Source organism: Bactrocera dorsalis, chromosome 5 (assembly GCF_023373825.1).
Source record: "Bactrocera dorsalis isolate Fly_Bdor chromosome 5, ASM2337382v1, whole genome shotgun sequence".
Taxonomy (NCBI): Eukaryota; Metazoa; Arthropoda; class Insecta; order Diptera; family Tephritidae; genus Bactrocera; species Bactrocera dorsalis.
In genome coordinates, this window is record NC_064307.1 from 18,465,912 (window position 1) to 18,481,877 (window position 15,966).

The 15,966-nt window shown below is 34.3% G+C and overlaps 8 protein-coding genes across 8 annotated transcripts in view; 5 read left to right on the top strand and 3 right to left on the bottom strand.

Moving 5' to 3' along the window:
* The first annotated feature begins 226 nt into the window (after window positions 1-226).
* Window positions 227-1,993, top strand: LOC105232903 (uncharacterized). Its single transcript, XM_011214797.3, has 3 exons — window positions 227-646; window positions 707-837; window positions 1,439-1,993. Exons 1-3 carry the CDS (start codon window positions 423-425, stop codon window positions 1,807-1,809), a joined length of 726 nt encoding a protein of 241 aa, XP_011213099.2. The 5' UTR covers window positions 227-422; the 3' UTR covers window positions 1,810-1,993.
* Window positions 1,994-4,085: 2,092 nt separating this feature from the next.
* On the top strand, window positions 4,086-5,578 carry LOC105232906 (dehydrogenase/reductase SDR family member 4). The gene is made up of 5 exons (XM_011214803.4): window positions 4,086-4,400; window positions 4,474-4,603; window positions 4,669-5,071; window positions 5,141-5,275; window positions 5,337-5,578. Exons 1-5 carry the CDS (start codon window positions 4,346-4,348, stop codon window positions 5,505-5,507), a joined length of 894 nt encoding a protein of 297 aa, XP_011213105.2. The 5' UTR covers window positions 4,086-4,345; the 3' UTR covers window positions 5,508-5,578.
* On the bottom strand, window positions 5,573-6,400 carry LOC105232905 (charged multivesicular body protein 2b-B). The gene has a single exon (XM_011214802.4). It carries the CDS (start codon window positions 6,296-6,298, stop codon window positions 5,663-5,665), a length of 636 nt encoding a protein of 211 aa, XP_011213104.1. The 5' UTR covers window positions 6,299-6,400; the 3' UTR covers window positions 5,573-5,662.
* A 146-nt stretch (window positions 6,401-6,546) lies between these two features.
* LOC105232908 (pentatricopeptide repeat-containing protein 1, mitochondrial) lies at window positions 6,547-9,173 on the top strand. The gene is made up of 4 exons (XM_011214805.4): window positions 6,547-7,666; window positions 7,734-8,456; window positions 8,517-8,691; window positions 8,750-9,173. Exons 1-4 carry the CDS (start codon window positions 6,756-6,758, stop codon window positions 9,056-9,058), a joined length of 2,118 nt encoding a protein of 705 aa, XP_011213107.2. The 5' UTR covers window positions 6,547-6,755; the 3' UTR covers window positions 9,059-9,173.
* LOC105232907 (EKC/KEOPS complex subunit TP53RK) lies at window positions 9,051-9,956 on the bottom strand. Its single transcript, XM_011214804.4, has one exon. The coding sequence runs from the start codon at window positions 9,847-9,849 to the stop codon at window positions 9,166-9,168; it is 684 nt and encodes a 227-aa protein (XP_011213106.2). The 5' UTR covers window positions 9,850-9,956; the 3' UTR covers window positions 9,051-9,165.
* A 232-nt stretch (window positions 9,957-10,188) lies between these two features.
* Window positions 10,189-10,906, top strand: LOC105232910 (protein Asterix). The gene is made up of 3 exons (XM_011214807.4): window positions 10,189-10,410; window positions 10,471-10,586; window positions 10,650-10,906. The coding sequence occupies exons 1-3, from the start codon at window positions 10,290-10,292 to the stop codon at window positions 10,743-10,745; spliced, it is 333 nt and encodes a 110-aa protein (XP_011213109.1). The 5' UTR covers window positions 10,189-10,289; the 3' UTR covers window positions 10,746-10,906.
* Window positions 10,875-12,568, bottom strand: LOC105232909 (ubiquitin thioesterase OTU1). Its single transcript, XM_011214806.4, has 2 exons — window positions 11,593-12,568; window positions 10,875-11,525 (listed from the first exon to the last, which is right to left on the bottom strand). Exons 1-2 carry the CDS (start codon window positions 12,400-12,402, stop codon window positions 11,313-11,315), a joined length of 1,023 nt encoding a protein of 340 aa, XP_011213108.1. The 5' UTR covers window positions 12,403-12,568; the 3' UTR covers window positions 10,875-11,312.
* Window positions 12,569-12,744: 176 nt separating this feature from the next.
* Window positions 12,745-15,966, top strand: part of LOC105232914 (uncharacterized) — a 72,442-nt gene continuing 69,220 nt past the window's right edge. The window contains exon 1 of the mRNA XM_049458350.1: window positions 12,745-13,043. The gene's annotated coding sequence lies outside the window, so the exon portion shown is untranslated. The remainder of the gene's footprint in view (window positions 13,044-15,966) is intronic.

Genomic DNA, 15,966 nt, shown 5'->3' on the forward strand with positions numbered 1-15,966 from the left:
TAAGAAAAACAGCGAAGAAAGTTTTATATGAATGTGCCTTTAGGAATTAGATGTGATTTCCATGACCACAACATATTGAAACTATTATTGATTATCAAGTTGTTTGTAGCTTACGTCACGGCTACGCATTTAAATAAATTTTGACAAGTAGTTTGTGTGATCAACTTGAAACCAAGTTCTTAACCGTATATTTGTAGCGTTAGTACGGCAACAACTAAATTGTGTAGATCAGCTGTTTGATACGTCGCTGCCGTCTTCAAAATTCAAGACGCTGTTGCTACGTTTGTAGTCAAGATTGATAGAATTCTATCATTCGTGGTTTGTAGTGCAATTGCCTATGTGTTTAAAGCTTAAAAGTGCAAAAAACTAAACAAACAAATAAAGTGAAAAAAATTTAATGCAATTATTTTGCAAAAGTGAAAATGGCAAGTGGAGATATTGTTATGAAAAAAAAGCGGGTAGTGTGGAACGAGGCTGCTGAAACCGATCTAATACAGTTGTGGAAAGAAAAAATGCCAAAACTTCAATCAACTAGAAAGAATAGCCACATTTACGAAGAGATGTCCAGAGAAATGAACACATTTGGCCACAATTATACGGCCACAGAAATAAAAATTAAAATGCATAATTTTACTAACAAATATAAGTAGGTCATTAGTTAAGAAGTAAAATTTTATATTAAATATTATTTGTTGTATATTTTTAGGCAAGAGAAACGGAAAGTTGGTGCATTTGGTGGCTCGTCTTCGGTTTGGAAGCATTTTGCTGCGGTCCACCAAGCGATAGGTGGCTACAAGAGCTTTTGCTCCGACGAGCTTGTCGAGGACAGCATTATGGGTAAGTTGTAATTATATTGTTGTAGTCCATAATTCGCCGTATATTTTAAACAAATATAACAAAAATTAGTTCGATCGCAGTTAAAAAGGTTATGTACTGATAAATGATGTTCTCCAGATTAAGAACATATAAGTATATAGCTCCCGCTAACTTATGATTTTTGAGATATTTGCATTTAATGTTCAAACAATTTTACTATTTAAAATGCACGTTTCTTCGATTTATAATGAAGTTAACACTTGTATTTTCGACTTTTATATCCTCTTACACTATACTAATTCGGTTCCACACATTTATTTTATATTAAATAATGCAAAAAAAATTTAATTCAATATTTGACTTTTGTTCAAATTATTTTTGTTCTCACTCTAACAAATAACCAATGTTACCTTATCTACATATTTTATTAAGGAAACAAAAGAAATAAAGAAAACAAATAATACCCCAAGTAAAAAACACATTTTTAGCTGTTCGCGTCGAATTCCTTTCTACCGTGGTTGTTGTTATGGTTTTTTTGCGGCAGAATTCAATGAAACGGCGTTTTATGGAATATTTCTCAGTGATTTTGTTTATTGTCTTTTATATGTATGTTTATTTTCAGTGGATACTGACGAAATAGGGTCATTTCATGTAGAGGTTAAAAACGAAGCAGAATCGTCACTTTCGAGTCTTGGCGAACCACCGAGTCCAACCGAATCTCCGGATCCATTCGCATCTTCGAATCCATTCGCTCCTCGAAGTCCTGCCGCATCGTCTTCCGACCCTTCCAATCTCCCCTCATCCAGAGACGCTAGAAAAATTAAAAAGAAAACAGCAGTGTCAGTAATGGAGGAAATGAGGAAGGATTTTTTGAAGGCGACTCAGGCGATGAAGGAGACCGATGAAAAACGGCTACTTATTTTAGAAAAATATGCCAAAGACATTAGCGAGATGAAGGATGCTTTCATCGACTTCCTTCGCCGCCAAAATTAGTCTTAAAGACTGTTTTATGTTATTTTTTATAAGCATTTTTCATTTTATGTATAATTTTTTTGAGCGCTTTTATGTGTAGTTTACTCGTAAGCCATAGTATTATAAAACTACAAATATATACAGATGTAGAGGTGTAAAAATATTTCAAAGGTGAATGCAACTATTTACCGAAGTATGAAACGAACGCTTGTCTTATCTCCTCTGCCCTTGGGCTAACATTTCCAGGAATGTCAGGTTCGTTTTCTGGCAACTGCCGAGTTTGGTTTTCGATTTGTTGTGCTGCAATCCACCTTACATTAACTTCATCATTCTCTTCATTCAAAAAGTTGTGCAATACACAGCACGCTTTAATGACAGCTTTTGTGTTGGCCATGTGGCTTTCAAAGCCTTTGCCAACCCGCCTAAACCTTGCCTTTAAATGATCGAAAGCTGTCTCGACGACTCTATGGCATTTCGAGAGTGCATTGTTATATTTTTTTTCATTCAATGGTTGGTTTTTGCGAAATGGGTATGGTTTCATCAAATGTTCATCAAGTTTGAACGCAGAGTCACCCAACAGAACGACTGGAACATTAACTGACGATATTTGCCTACTCACGTCTTTAAATAAGCTAGATTGAACCAACTGGCATTTTAAAGATGAACTCTCAAATATTGAAGAATCATTACAACTGCCTGGATTGCCAACGTTGATGTATATAAAGCGACATCTATAATATTAAAGAAATACGCTAGGAGTTCGAACGAGTTTCATAAACAAACTTACCTTGCATCAACTAAAGCCAGAAGAACTGTGGAATACCAGCCCTTATCATTATAGTAATCCATAGCATCTTCTGTTGTTGGACGAACTTCTATGTGACATCCATCTTAAACATAAAAATTAAAAATAAATCAATTGTAAAGAGTTGAACTTCTTACCGATAGCTCCTAACACTTGAGGAAAACCCAATGACTCAAAACCACTTAAATACTCCCGCAATTGAATTTCGTTCATTGGGAATTTATTCAAATACAAAGGCCATAAACATCGCCAAACTTCACGACAGAACTCAATTAGAATGGTGCAAACAGAGCTTTTGCCAATTCCAAACATATTTCCAATTGTACGGTAATCGGCAGAAGACCCTAAAGCATATACAGCAATTGCAATACGTTTTTCTAATTGAATGGACTTTCGGTAGTTAGTGTTTTTCCTCTCCAAGCCTTTCAACATTATACACAATTTATTGAATGATTGGCGCTTCATTCGGAAGTTGCTTTTAAAAAATGCATCGGAATTCACCTGGCAATCGACTTCCCAAAACATTTGCCTACGAGCCTAAAATATACGTATTTTAATTAAACGAACGACATTGTAATACATATAATACCAATATTTATGTACATGCCTTCATCCAAATAGACCTTGTTGAATTCGCTCCATATTGACTAGCTATTTTGAGCATTGTATGGGCAAGCAGCAAACGTCTCGTTGCTAGGCGCTCAAAATCAAAAATCTCCACCATTATTTCCATGGAATGGAGAATATTTATAAAAAAAAATACAACTTTTATAACAAAGTACGACATCACAATGTTCTCTTTTAATAAATATTAAACGATGTGATTTTTTTAATGTAAAAACAACTGCTTTTTAAATAAACAAGGGCAGTCTAGATTAGTTAGTTTAAATTCAAATCAATCACTTCAAATTTTTGGCGGGAACTTGATATAAGAAAATATTATTAAAGATATATTTACATTTTTATTAAAGTAGTTCAAATGTACTAATAACGGAAAGGGCTTTTGCTTTTGTAAATTGAGGATTCTTATTAGTCTTATATTAGTTATTTAATCCAGTTTCGATCGATCATATAAACAATATTTAGCTGAGATGATTCTTGCACTCTTATACATATCTAAATAATGGCTTAGATTTCGAATGGGTATGTAGGGATAGACGAAGTTCTCAAGATTAAGAAAATATAAATAAAAATGTAGCTGACTTATGCTTTTTGATATATTTGCACTTAAATTGAGCAATATTTGGACGAAACACAAATCTGTGGATTAAATTTATTTTGTAGTTTGTTGCGATGCCGGTTGATAGATATGTGTTTCTTTTATCGAATACAAAAAATCTTATCACAACGATTACTTTGTTACGTCAACGCTAGTCCTTATTTGGATTTTGTTTATCTTTTAGTTGAATTAAAAGATTAGCAAGCATTTAATAAATATATTAGGTGTATTTAGATAAACAACACTTAGCTGAGTTGATTATTTAATTTTTAAATAATAAATGCTGTATTGGTTTCAACAAAGGCCTATAATAACGAAATTTGCCTAATGAATAATATGAAATGAATGAATTCGGAAGTATTAACTTTTAAGGGTTAAGAAACCGGTGTTAATTCTTCTGGAAATCAAAATACATGTATGTGTATTATTTATTAATTCAACATTTCACGGGTCGTGATTTAATAAGGAGCTTAATCCGCTCTAACTTTTATCGCCTGTGAGGTTCTGTTTAAAGGATATCCGAATCTAAAAAAATGTTCCATATCAGACGACAACTTGTAACAAAAGCAAAAAGTGTTTACGCCGGAGGTAAGTGAATGTGCATAATGTTTAAAGTTCAATCTCATTGATTAAAGGTTAAATGCAAATATTTTTCAACTAGCTAATGTACCTGGTGTAACTTTAAATATTTGTCATAAACGCTTATCAAGTAGTGGAATTCATACAGCAACAGAGAAAAATATGAAACGTTTAGAAGGAAAGGTAGCAATTGTTACAGCTTCTACGGATGGGTAAGTTGATGATAAATAATGCCTTTGTTACTAGGCAAAACTGTCTACAATATTACCTTTACTAGAATTGGATTTGCAATTGCTAAACGGTTGGCCGAGGATGGTGCGGCTGTGGTAATCAGTAGCCGTAAGGAGCGAAATGTTGAAAATGCGGTTGACCGTTTACGAAAGCTAAATCTTAAAGTTACTGGTTTAAAATGTCATGTGGGAGAAACACAAGATAGGAAACGACTATTTGAGGAAACAATACGTACTTACGGAAAATTAAATATTTTGGTATCTAATGCCGCTACAAATCCAGTGGTGGGTGGTGTGTTGGAATGCGAGGAAAGCGTCTGGGATAAAATATTCGACGTCAATGTTAAATCTTCTTATTTACTTGCAAAAGAGGCATTGCCTTATTTACGAAAGGAACAAGGTTCCAATATAGTTTTTGTGTCTTCCATAGCGGGCTACGATGCTTTCAATGTATGTACATAAATATATATGTTTTATTTGTTTCTAATAATTAAGATATGAAATAAGAATTTTTTATAGTTGCTAGGTGCTTACTCCGTTAGTAAGACAGCTTTAATTGGTTTAACTAAAGCTGCATCCAAAGAGTTGGCTTCTGAAGGAATTCGAGTAAATTGCTTGGCACCAGGAATTATTAAAACCAAATTCTCAAGTGCGGTATGTATGAGGAATGTAAAGTAAGTGTAAAAAGAAGTAACATAAATATTTTTCTCATTAGCTGCACGAAACTGAATCGGCTAATAACGCAGCAATCTCAAATATACCGATGGGACGTCTGGGTACCCCAGAAGAAATGGGTGGAATAGTATCATTTTTAGTTTCTGATGACGCTTCTTATATTACAGGCGAATCGATTGTCGCTGCCGGTGGTATGTCGGCTAGACTATAAAGTTAATGCATTTATGTGAAATTTAAATATTGTTACTCGATTGTGTTATATGTAAAATATGTATATCTTAAGTAATAGCATTTTATTTAAAATTCACATGATCATAAGGGTTACATTTATAAAAACTAACTTATTGTATAGTGTTACAGAGACAACTAAGTGGAGCGCAATTTAGCCAATTGAGCTTCAATATCCTTTTCGCTACGTGCACTTTTTTCCAAATCTCCAGAGCCGGTGGACGGAATGTTCGCCATTTTACCTGATATTTCAATACCAATTTCATCCAAAACCTTATTAACAATGGCATCACTTTCTTCTTCGTCACCCGACTCGTTCAGCATATCATCTAACGTATCGTTTATCATCTCATCTGTCATTTCCATATGCATATTTGCTTTTTGGAAATCTCGAATGTTTGCAGCAATACTTTCCGGCCGCATCACTTTGTTCATATCACCCATTGTTTTGGCAGTGGTTCCCATTGCATCAGCTAGTACTATATTTGTTCCTATATTTTTATTTTGATAACCAATTGATGTAATTTTACTGGTAGCTGCAAATGTTCGAGCCTTTTGTTTCCTTATTTCCACAAGTTGTTTCGCCAATATGCGGCATACATCATTATTGCCTTGTGCCGCAGCCTTTTTTATTTCTTGCTGCAGTTTACGTTCCTCCTCTTCTAGTTTTCGGCGCTCACGCTCTATGTCCCGATTGGCCTTTCGTAGGTTTTTGTCATTTTCCCTTTGCTGTTCTTTAACAGTTGGTTTTTTGCCAAATAAATTGTTAAACATATTTAAGTTAATCAAACTTCTGGTTGAAAATTATTACATGTGTGAGTCACCAAACGACATTCACAAATAAAAACAATTAATGCGGAATTGACAATGAAAACAAACAGAAAACAGTTGATACAGTACAGCTGAGATACATATAGGATTGGCAACTCTGACGTTATCAATTCATGGCGCATTTCAAAAAAATTTTATGCGCCTTGTTGGGAAAAATTTAAAGTTTTGTGAAAAAATTAATAAAATATTGAATTCAGGAATACATTAAATCGAGTGCATCAATGATGATAGTAAAGTTCTAAACATATTTTAAATGTTTTTTTTTATTGATAATAAGATCGAATAGCTTGAGCAACTAATTTTAGAAGTAACATGGCCACTCTAATCAGTAATGAATAAAACAGCATGCAATTTGAAAGAGTTTATATAAATATAACACAGATACTTTGAAATAAATAAAATGGCCATTCGTTTGCTCCGGGTTGGAGCTTTGCGTCATTTATGGTATACGAGCAATAAGGTGTCGCAGGAATTTCGTCACAATGAGTGCCTTAAATTAAAATACAGTATTTACAGTTTGTTTGAAGAGTCAAAGTGTGTCCGTAAACTGCATATTAAAACATATGATAAAGATGCCGGTTTGGAAGAACAACGACAAGCTAACAAGGAACAACAGACTCTTCCAGATCATGAGCCATTTCGAAATGAGAATTCGTCGAAAGAAGATAATCTAAATAGACATATAGACCATTTTGTGGAAAAGTTGAACGATGCTGATATATTTGGTAACAATCAAACAACTGAGATCAAAGAAGATGCTGGAGATGTTATGGAAGATGAATATACAAATAATCCTAAAAGCAGAACATTGCGAACAATTGATTACGCACGGCTTATAAAATCCCATCTCGCCGAGAAACGGCTAAAAGATGCAATTGCGGTACTCGAGGTACAAATGTTAAAGCAAGATCGCGCCAAACCTGATGCATATATATATAATTTACTAATAAGCGGATGTGCAAAGGCTGGTTACACGCGTAAAGCATTTAATTTATTTACTAAAATGCGTCAAAGGGGATTAAAAGTGAAAGGCGGTACGTATACGTCACTTTTTAATGCTTGTGCGAATGCTCCATCTACGGTCTACGGTATTGAACAGGCTAATAGATTACGTGAAATAATGATAGAGAAGGGTTATGAACCAAATGTAAAAAATTATAATGCAATGATTAAAGCTTTTGGACGATGTGGTGACGTAAAGACGGCATATTTGCTTGCGGATGAGTTAATGGAGAAACAATTGCCTTTGAATGTTGAAACATTTAATTTCTTGTTGCAAGCCTGCGCAAGCGATGTAGAATATGGATTCCGGTAAGAACTCATTTTATAAACAGGATTGTATATATTTTTTCAATTTGTGAAATTGCTTTTTCGATAGTCATTGTCTTCTTACTTGGCACAAAATGATGCAGTATGAACTTAAACCCGACTATTACACTTTCAACACTGTTCTACGTTGTGCGAGAGATTGTGGATTCGGTGACTTGAATACTATGGAAAAAGTATTACATCAAATATGTGCAGAACGTGAAGAATTTCTAGCTACGACTACATCTATAAAAAAAGAGACATCACTGCCTAAAGAAGTACCATCATCTAACGCTCTAGATGTGAATAAACAATCCCAAGTTATAGAAATTAAAAATAATGCAGAACAGTTAGAAATGCCTAACCTGTTGGCAGCACGACCTCATCTCGGCAGCCTGGTTTCGTTAGCGGAAGTTTCCCGTCCTCATGAACGTTTTTTACTCTTGGGTGGCTTGTCGGGCTTTTTGAATCTTATGAAAGAATGTAAAATTACGCCTGATATTGAAACTTTTACAACATTATTGGAGGTCATACCGCCAACGTATGCAGCCGAAAAGCAGTTGTTAACGTACGTGCGAAAAATTGGTCTAAAAGCAGACATTGACTTTTTTAATATTCTAATAAAAAAACGTTCTATGCGTTTCGACTACGAAGGAGCGAAAGAAGTGATATCAATGATCCGGACAGCCGGTTTAGAGCCCGATATTATTACCTATGGTGTGTTAGCGTTAGGATGTCAAACGGAAGTGGAATCCCGAGAATTATTGCAACAAATGAAAGAAAACGGCATACGGTAAGGCAATTATAGTAATATCGAGATATAAACATTTATATTGCATTTATAACCTTACAGCATGAACATACAAATTTTGGGTGCAATGCTGCGTCAAGGAACTGGTAACAGAAACTTCCCATATGTTATTGAAATTTTACAAATTAGTTTGGATGAAAATATCAAACCAAACGAGGTTTTTCTCAAACATCTTCACAATTTTTACGATAGATGTGCGCGGTCGATTGATGCAAGAGTAAATTTAATTATATTTATATTTTTTAAATTTGATTTTAATTTTCAATATTCTCTAGTACCCTTCAACGAAAACGAAGTCATTTAGAAGGGGACACGACAAATTTTGTGCTAAATTGCGCCTATACTATGAAGAACAGGGAATTGCTGGCTTGAAAATAGAGGATGCAATCAAAAAAATTCGTGAACATCCATATCAACAGTATAAGGACGATGACTCTGAAGGCGTTGAGCCAATAAAAAATCAGAAGCTTTCAAAACAACAAAAAGTTCGAAAGTATATAAAAAAGATTAAAGTTGAAAACTTACGCGATGACTTACAGAATTCTTTACCCAACGGAAAAAACGGACAACAGCGGATAGAATAGTCGAATATCCTCCATGTTTTGTATTTTGTTGTGTAAAATAGGATCTAGTCACAATTAAGCTTATCATTAATAAAATAAAAATGAAATGAATCTTTTCAGACATCTGGTTAGCCAATCATAGTACGTTTCCGTCCGCGCGCCCTTACTTCTTCGAATTTAGCAACAATAGTTCCTTCATCCTTGCCACATTTTTTGCGGTAAGCTTCGAGCATGTAATCAAATAGATATGGTTGCTCACTGTGTGTGCTCAGAAGCGCTCTTTCCAATACATATAAATCGACACCTTTGTCTTCCGCTCCTTGGTTGTAATGACTTAATCCGAAATCAATAAAAACAATGTCGTACTCTTTAAAATCCTTATTTTCACTTTTCGGATTGATAAGTATATTCGAAGTTGTTAGGTCGCCATGTATTATATTATTTGCGTGTAATTTTCCAATTATTGTACCGACTTGTGTGCAAAGATTTTTCAAAACTATTTCCGCTGTCTCCACTGAATGATCAGCTACAACACGTTGAATTAATTCTTTGGCTGTGATGGCTTCTCCAAAATATTCCATATAAATTTTTCGTTCATTTAGATCAGTATGCAAAATACGTGGTGCTAATATTCCAGCGTTTTGACATCGACTAGCCGCTTTTGTCTCTGCTTTGATTCGTTGTCTTGTAATCTGTGTGTCCAATTCTGGATGTCGGTAATGTTTAATGAAACGTTCTTTGACTAAACACTTTTCCCCTTTAAATACACCAAGGTAAAGACGACCTTCTGCGCCTTGCTTTAAAATCTCCATTATCAATTTATCAAGTCAAAAATACACAAATTAATTTAAAATATTTGTGGAAACCGGTGCAAAAATATATTTATAAATAAGACAATCAGCTGTTTAATCACAATTTGCTAGGGCTACCAGCCTTGCGTTTGTTAATAAAATTTATAAAGTTAATTTTCCAAAAAAAAAATTGTTACACTAATAATTATATATTTAATATATATAATAACTCAACAAATGTTTGATTGTGTTCACTTTTCAATAGTTCAGTCGTATTTATATAGTTATTTTTTAATTTCAAATTTTTTTTAATTGTAAGCTATTTGTTACATTGCTCCTAAATAATCGGTTTGTGTCTTTGCTGACACTTCAGTTATGACTTTTATTTGACAACCACTTTACGTACGACTGATGAACCTATTTGTAACAAAATAAGAAGTAATTTTAATAAATAAGATAAAATGAGCATGCAAGTGGATCCGCGCCGTAAAGATAAGGTCAACCGCTACAAGGCCCCACAAAATCAAGGTCAAGCGGGAAGTTCCAGCGAAGATCTTATGCCTGATTATATGAATATATTGGGTATTACTTTCAGTATTTATATACCATATAGGCAATTGCAACAAAGTTTCTATTTTTTAGGCATGATATTCTCGATGTGTGGACTGATGATGAAGCTTAAATGGTGTGCTTGGTTCGCTCTATATTGTTCTTGTATTAGCTTTGCTAGTTCAAGGGTCAGTGATGACGCAAAACAGGTAATAAAATATAAGGTTAAATCAGCAGGATTGTGCTTCTAGTGTCTGTCTTTCTTTGTCCAGGTGCTCTCGTCTTTTATGTTATCCGTTAGCGCCGTAGTGATGTCATATTTACAAAATCCTGCACCGATGACTCCCCCATGGGCACCTGCTCCATAGCGAAGTTGGGCAGAATAGCATTCCTTTTTTTAAGCTCACTACCTCTATATATGAATAAGAATTATCATGAAAAGATAAAACCATTTGATGCTGCGGAGAATAACGATTTTTAGTTAAATAAAGCATAAATACATTTGGGTATTACATATTTGCAAACCAGAGTAATTTGTTATTAATTTCAAACTATTTTTAAACATCTTAAATATACTTAAAATTCTGGCTTGAAGCAATTTATGCTACTTTTTGGATTAGCTAAGCTACTATAGAACGTTATATAAAACGTTCAAAATATTATTATTTTTTTGCAGATTTAAACTGGGTTAACAAATATCCAGAAATTAAAAATTTCTTAAAAAAAATAAGTAATGTCATGAGATGTGAAGTTCTAACGCAGCTATGATGACAATTTTGTGAAAATGATAAGAAAACCAGACGACCCTTCGTTTGCCTCTGGTCTCCCTTATATAATTTTATTCAATCTGTGAATCGCAAGTCTTAGGATGTGAGTACGTAATAGGCGAATACGAAGAAAGCGAAGAAATAGAGCGAACTAAATATTACGGCGTATTAAATTTCCCCAAAATTAGTATGGCCGGTCGACTTAGCATGTTGCTGTGCCTGCACTTGACCAACCAGCATTACATCGCACTGCAAGCAACGCAGAGAAAATTTATCAACATTGGTAAATTGTCTTGATGATTTTGCTTCGTTGGCTAACTGCTCCGCTTGATGATATACTCCCAGTTCTTCGATTGGAAATATTGTAGCAGGTGCACCGCCCTGAAATTAAATTAATGAAATATTAAATAAATAAAATGTGTCGATCGGTATAAAGTTTACTACTTACACCTACTGTTTCCATGTATAAGGGATCGTAATGTATACCGTCGAAAAGTAGAAAGACTCGTAGTCCATAATTTTTATCCTCACCAAAACGATTAATAATAGCATTTTGTATATCTACAACGTCGATCTCTATGCCATAATAGTTGGAGAGTATTGAAACTTCAATTGCACCTCCCCACGAGTCAGGTTTTTGTATCCATGTGCAATATTCAGAATTTGACTTGCCCAAAACAGCGTCATTAAATTCTTGTGGGTCAGCAGATACAACTTGAGCAATAATATGTCGCATCATTTCACTGCCTTCATTGTCGATTTTGCCATTTAACACAAAACGTATGCTCGTAAAAAGGCAAGAATTATCTGCCGGTACAACCTTTTTGAGTAAAATTCCATTAAAATTTCCGCTGGAACCACTAGGTAGTTCAACGGGTGCTTGTGGACCATTGGCACCTTCTGTCCTTGTAGCTTCAGCAACTACTTGACGTAGTTGCTCTTCCTCTTCTTCGGCTTGCAATCTACGCGCAAGGGCTTCATCATCTTCTAAGCAATAAGCGGCTGTATTTGCTGGTTTCTCTTCGACAATTAATGTTTCACCACTGCTAACTCCTATCGTCGATATAGAATGTGCATTTTGCGATAAATCTAATGGACGAGGTGGAAAACCAGCGAGTATGTGCAATTGTGGTTCCTTCACTTCAGTTAATTGTGAAACTTTTGCTTTCAATTCCCCAATCGTTGTTTTAGCAGTCAAGTCCTTCACAATGAATTGGCCGTTCTTCGATTTTATTTTAACACTAAACGAGCCAGTCATTTTTACACGGTTATTTAGAATTTTTTAAGTTTTTCAGCTTAACGTTTAGTATTTAGCAATGAGGTAATTTTGTTGTAATTGGAAAAATAAAGAAAATTTTCTGGATTTATGCTGATTTTACTTTTCTCCTCTGGACTACACTAGTGTTGCCATTCCACATTGAAAAACACTGAAGAATTGTCAAGAATCTAAATATGTGGAGAGTTATAATAGAGCGTTCAAGGTAATGAAAAGTGTTATATTTATTAAAATATTTATTTATATATTTTATTTGGAAGTTGTCATTTTATAGGGAAGATCTGGTATATTTCAAATCAGTATTTGTAATATCATTGTAGTTATCTTTTATATCAAATATATAATATGTAAACATTATAACAGTATGTGGTACTGTGTGGTACATTCAATGTAATACTCGGAAATCGATTGTTTGACAGGAAATGGTCGTCAAATCATATGTTAATGATTTAAATAAGCTTCAATAAGAATTTCCCATGGCATTGTGTTTTTGAAAGAATTTGGATAAAAAACGGCATATATTCTATAATATTAGATTTAAAAGTGTGATTTTGTTACTTACAAACTCTGTGTCTATGTTCTTCACACAATCAATTAACATTTACTTACATTCCACCGTTTTGGTAAGTAATTGTATTTTTTTATTTTCTACAATGACTTGGCATATTTGCGTGCAATATTTATATATGGATAAGTACTAGTAATGGTAAAGAGTAGCTCCTAATGCATTAATTTTTATACGATCGTCAAATGTATATGGTAAATAGATGGATATACATATGTAGTTCGTATTAAAATAGTGGCTACGTGAAAATACATTTAATTTTTAAAGCTGTACTGTGAATCTGGCTATCGCTTCCTGTCGGTTTTATTATGCTTATCATTTTATTTTTTAACTTTAATAGTGGTTTATATCGATGAATCGGTTTGTGTGTTGAAGTAAGATTTGTAAGCATATACAAAAATGCGTGAATGATCATTCTTATTGCTTTTCGTGCTTCCTTTTGAATTGTTTCGCGAACTAAATACATAAATGCCCATTACTTAATTCACAATCTGAAGCGCCGTCGACTGCAAATACTATGGCAACTGAAATATTATCAACAATGTCATCGCTGATCTTACTAATTACTCGTACTGCTGTGCGGAAATTGTTTATATTTATTTCAATAACCAAGGTATAATTCTCTTTCGATTCATTTTATTATATGTACAGGTATACATATAGAGTACATTTTAAGTATATAGGGGCATACCTACGTTACATAACCAAATAAGCTTGAAGAGTGAAATCAAGTGACATAATTATGTGTGGAATGTGTTAGATATGTATGCACACAGTTACCTGCTTGAGATCAGTGCCTTTTCAGTTGGAATACTTAATTTTTTTTTATGTAATTATGTAAATTTCGCATTTACATTACACCTATGAATTTATGAAGAAGTTTGAAAATTGATTGATATGTGAATTTTTTGGTCTTTTATCTCATACTTACATATGTACATATGTATGTATAATATATTGAAATCAACTATGAATATTAGAAATATTTCTTTAGTTTTTGAAGAAAAAATGCAAATATGAGAAACCGTTGGTTAGAGGGGTAGTTTTCTGTAAGGAGCTCAAAGTAGCTTAGACTACCGGACCACAGTAGTGTTTTGCATGTAAAAACGATTCCAATTAAGGTAGTCGTAAACATACTGTTCCCAAGTGCAGTCTCTTTCAGGGAGGTAAGCATTCACTTCGACAGCAGTTGGCAATACTAGCGCTGGGTTCTCTAACTGTGCGCTCAAAGTTAGTCAAAGAGTGTCTGTCCTCATATGAAATAGCATCAATGCACTTTGTCATCAGACTGGTAACTGGTGGATGGTAACTGCAAAGTTGTTGAACTAGCAAGACAGATCACCCTTGCCCGGGTCACATCATAGTGGTAAAGAGTTAGATGTACATTTTCATCTGCGGTTCTAGTACTGAACGAATGAACATCGCAGGCGTTGGTCGGCGACCAGCTTCTGTGTGATTGCGAGATCCTTTTGACCTAGAGCAGAATGCAGGAGATCTACTGAACTACATGGTCTTACCAAAGTGCATCTTACGGCAATCGTAGGAGGTCCTACAGAACATTGCCTCAAAGGTTTTCATGCGGCAAGGCTAAAAAACTTGTTTGTCGCAAGTTGTCAAAGTTATATTTCAGACGGTGAGGTGGAAACATCTAGACTTCACTGTCCAGCTTTTTTAAGACTGTGGGTGAGAAATCTCTGTAGTCATAAATTCGGCGAACTATTAGACATAGCCGAAACTGACATTAGACATTAGTTGATAGGATTTAAGCGCTTTTTTCGATTTATGAGGATCTTTTGATGAATTGTTTAGGAGTTTTTGGTATCAAAACGAACCGGCGTTCTAAGCTCTCCATGTGAGATCCGATTTTTTAACCTCACTTAACTTAAACTAACCTAACTTGCCTTTCACTTTACTTTCATGGACGCTGACCTTCGCTGCTTCTCTGCTGCTTGCATCTGTTGAGCCCAATTTGCTTCAAGCGTGGTGTCAGAAGGTGACCAGTTGTCCATCAGTAGCTTTTCATGTGGAGTTTATCTCAAAAATGTCTTAACATTGGTCTGGTTAGTATATCGCTTGACATAGTTTTCTGTTTTCTCAGAGAATTTCCGCGAATGTGTTCACGAACAGTTTTTATGGCTCGATGTGACGAACGCTTCTTTTTCTCTCATCACCTGGCATTTTGTCTGCGAATTTGTCCTCCTTGCATGCATTATAAACTTTATAAAAGAATTTATGACAACGCTAAGAAATAACCCGTTTCTTTATCCCGTAAGTTATTGTGCCTTAAAAATATTCTTAAATCATCTTTGACTTCTACTTCTGCTTAGAATATTGTTGTCTTTTTTAACTAATAAGTTTGATAACACTTAAAAAAATGTCCTCAAAATGTGAGCGAATTATGGTGTGTAGAGGTAAAGAATGATTTTTCAAAATGAATTTGATGGCTTTATTTATGTTCATAAATTTCAAAGTTAAATATCTCTGCCAAGATGCTAATATGCAAATAAATTAAATTTTGATATTTTTTTGGCGATAAGTTTACATGCATATATTTGTATGTATGTATGTATATGAAAATATATGTAGCGCGTGTGCATACGTGACTTAACCGTGAAATAAAACACAAAAGAATTAGTTCGTTGTGTAAAAAAATGTTTAGACTAGAGACAATAATCAAATACAAAGATGTATTGGAATCGTCGCTGCCGAGTACTAACTGTCACTTAAATAAACATTTGTTAAACGGAAAGCGTCAACCAAGACAGCGGAAGAGTTAAAAGAACAGGTGAAAAAGTCGCAACAAAATGCTCAAAAATGTGTTAAAAAACTAATGGCACCCCCAATATGATTTAAATCAATGAAAATAGTACGCGCATCATTTGCTTACATACACATGTACATAAATGGATTTTTGTACATATAAACATGCATATGTTTGTGTATACCGCACATTCATTGCTAGGGTGGGTGCCGCAGATTTT

What these genes read in the sequence shown, in the direction of transcription:
- LOC105232903 (XM_011214797.3), top strand. Translation starts at nt 423, where the DNA reads ATGGCAAGTGGAGATATTGTTATGAAAAAAAAGCGGGTAGTGTGGAAC. An exon ending in AATTTTACTAACAAATATAA is followed by an intron (nt 647 to 706) that starts GTAGGTCATTAG and finishes GTATATTTTTAG; the next exon opens with GCAAGAGAAACGGAAAGTTG. An exon ending in TGTCGAGGACAGCATTATGG is followed by an intron (nt 838 to 1,438) that starts GTAAGTTGTAAT and finishes GTTTATTTTCAG; the next exon opens with TGGATACTGACGAAATAGGG.
- LOC105232906 (XM_011214803.4), top strand. Translation starts at nt 4,346, where the DNA reads ATGTTCCATATCAGACGACAACTTGTAACAAAAGCAAAAAGTGTTTAC. An exon ending in GTTACAGCTTCTACGGATGG is followed by an intron (nt 4,604 to 4,668) that starts GTAAGTTGATGA and finishes TACCTTTACTAG; the next exon opens with AATTGGATTTGCAATTGCTA. An exon ending in CGGGCTACGATGCTTTCAAT is followed by an intron (nt 5,072 to 5,140) that starts GTATGTACATAA and finishes AATTTTTTATAG; the next exon opens with TTGCTAGGTGCTTACTCCGT.
- LOC105232905 (XM_011214802.4), bottom strand. Translation starts at nt 6,298, where the DNA reads ATGTTTAACAATTTATTTGGCAAAAAACCAACTGTTAAAGAACAGCAA.
- LOC105232908 (XM_011214805.4), top strand. Translation starts at nt 6,756, where the DNA reads ATGGCCATTCGTTTGCTCCGGGTTGGAGCTTTGCGTCATTTATGGTAT. An exon ending in GATGTAGAATATGGATTCCG is followed by an intron (nt 7,667 to 7,733) that starts GTAAGAACTCAT and finishes CTTTTTCGATAG; the next exon opens with TCATTGTCTTCTTACTTGGC. An exon ending in CGCGGTCGATTGATGCAAGA is followed by an intron (nt 8,692 to 8,749) that starts GTAAATTTAATT and finishes AATATTCTCTAG; the next exon opens with TACCCTTCAACGAAAACGAA.
- LOC105232907 (XM_011214804.4), bottom strand. Translation starts at nt 9,849, where the DNA reads ATGGAGATTTTAAAGCAAGGCGCAGAAGGTCGTCTTTACCTTGGTGTA.
- LOC105232910 (XM_011214807.4), top strand. Translation starts at nt 10,290, where the DNA reads ATGAGCATGCAAGTGGATCCGCGCCGTAAAGATAAGGTCAACCGCTAC. An exon ending in TGATTATATGAATATATTGG is followed by an intron (nt 10,411 to 10,470) that starts GTATTACTTTCA and finishes TCTATTTTTTAG; the next exon opens with GCATGATATTCTCGATGTGT. An exon ending in TCAGTGATGACGCAAAACAG is followed by an intron (nt 10,587 to 10,649) that starts GTAATAAAATAT and finishes TTCTTTGTCCAG; the next exon opens with GTGCTCTCGTCTTTTATGTT.
- LOC105232909 (XM_011214806.4), bottom strand. Translation starts at nt 12,402, where the DNA reads ATGACTGGCTCGTTTAGTGTTAAAATAAAATCGAAGAACGGCCAATTC. An exon ending in TATACATGGAAACAGTAGGT is followed by an intron (nt 11,526 to 11,592) that starts GTAAGTAGTAAA and finishes ATTTAATTTCAG; the next exon opens with GGCGGTGCACCTGCTACAAT.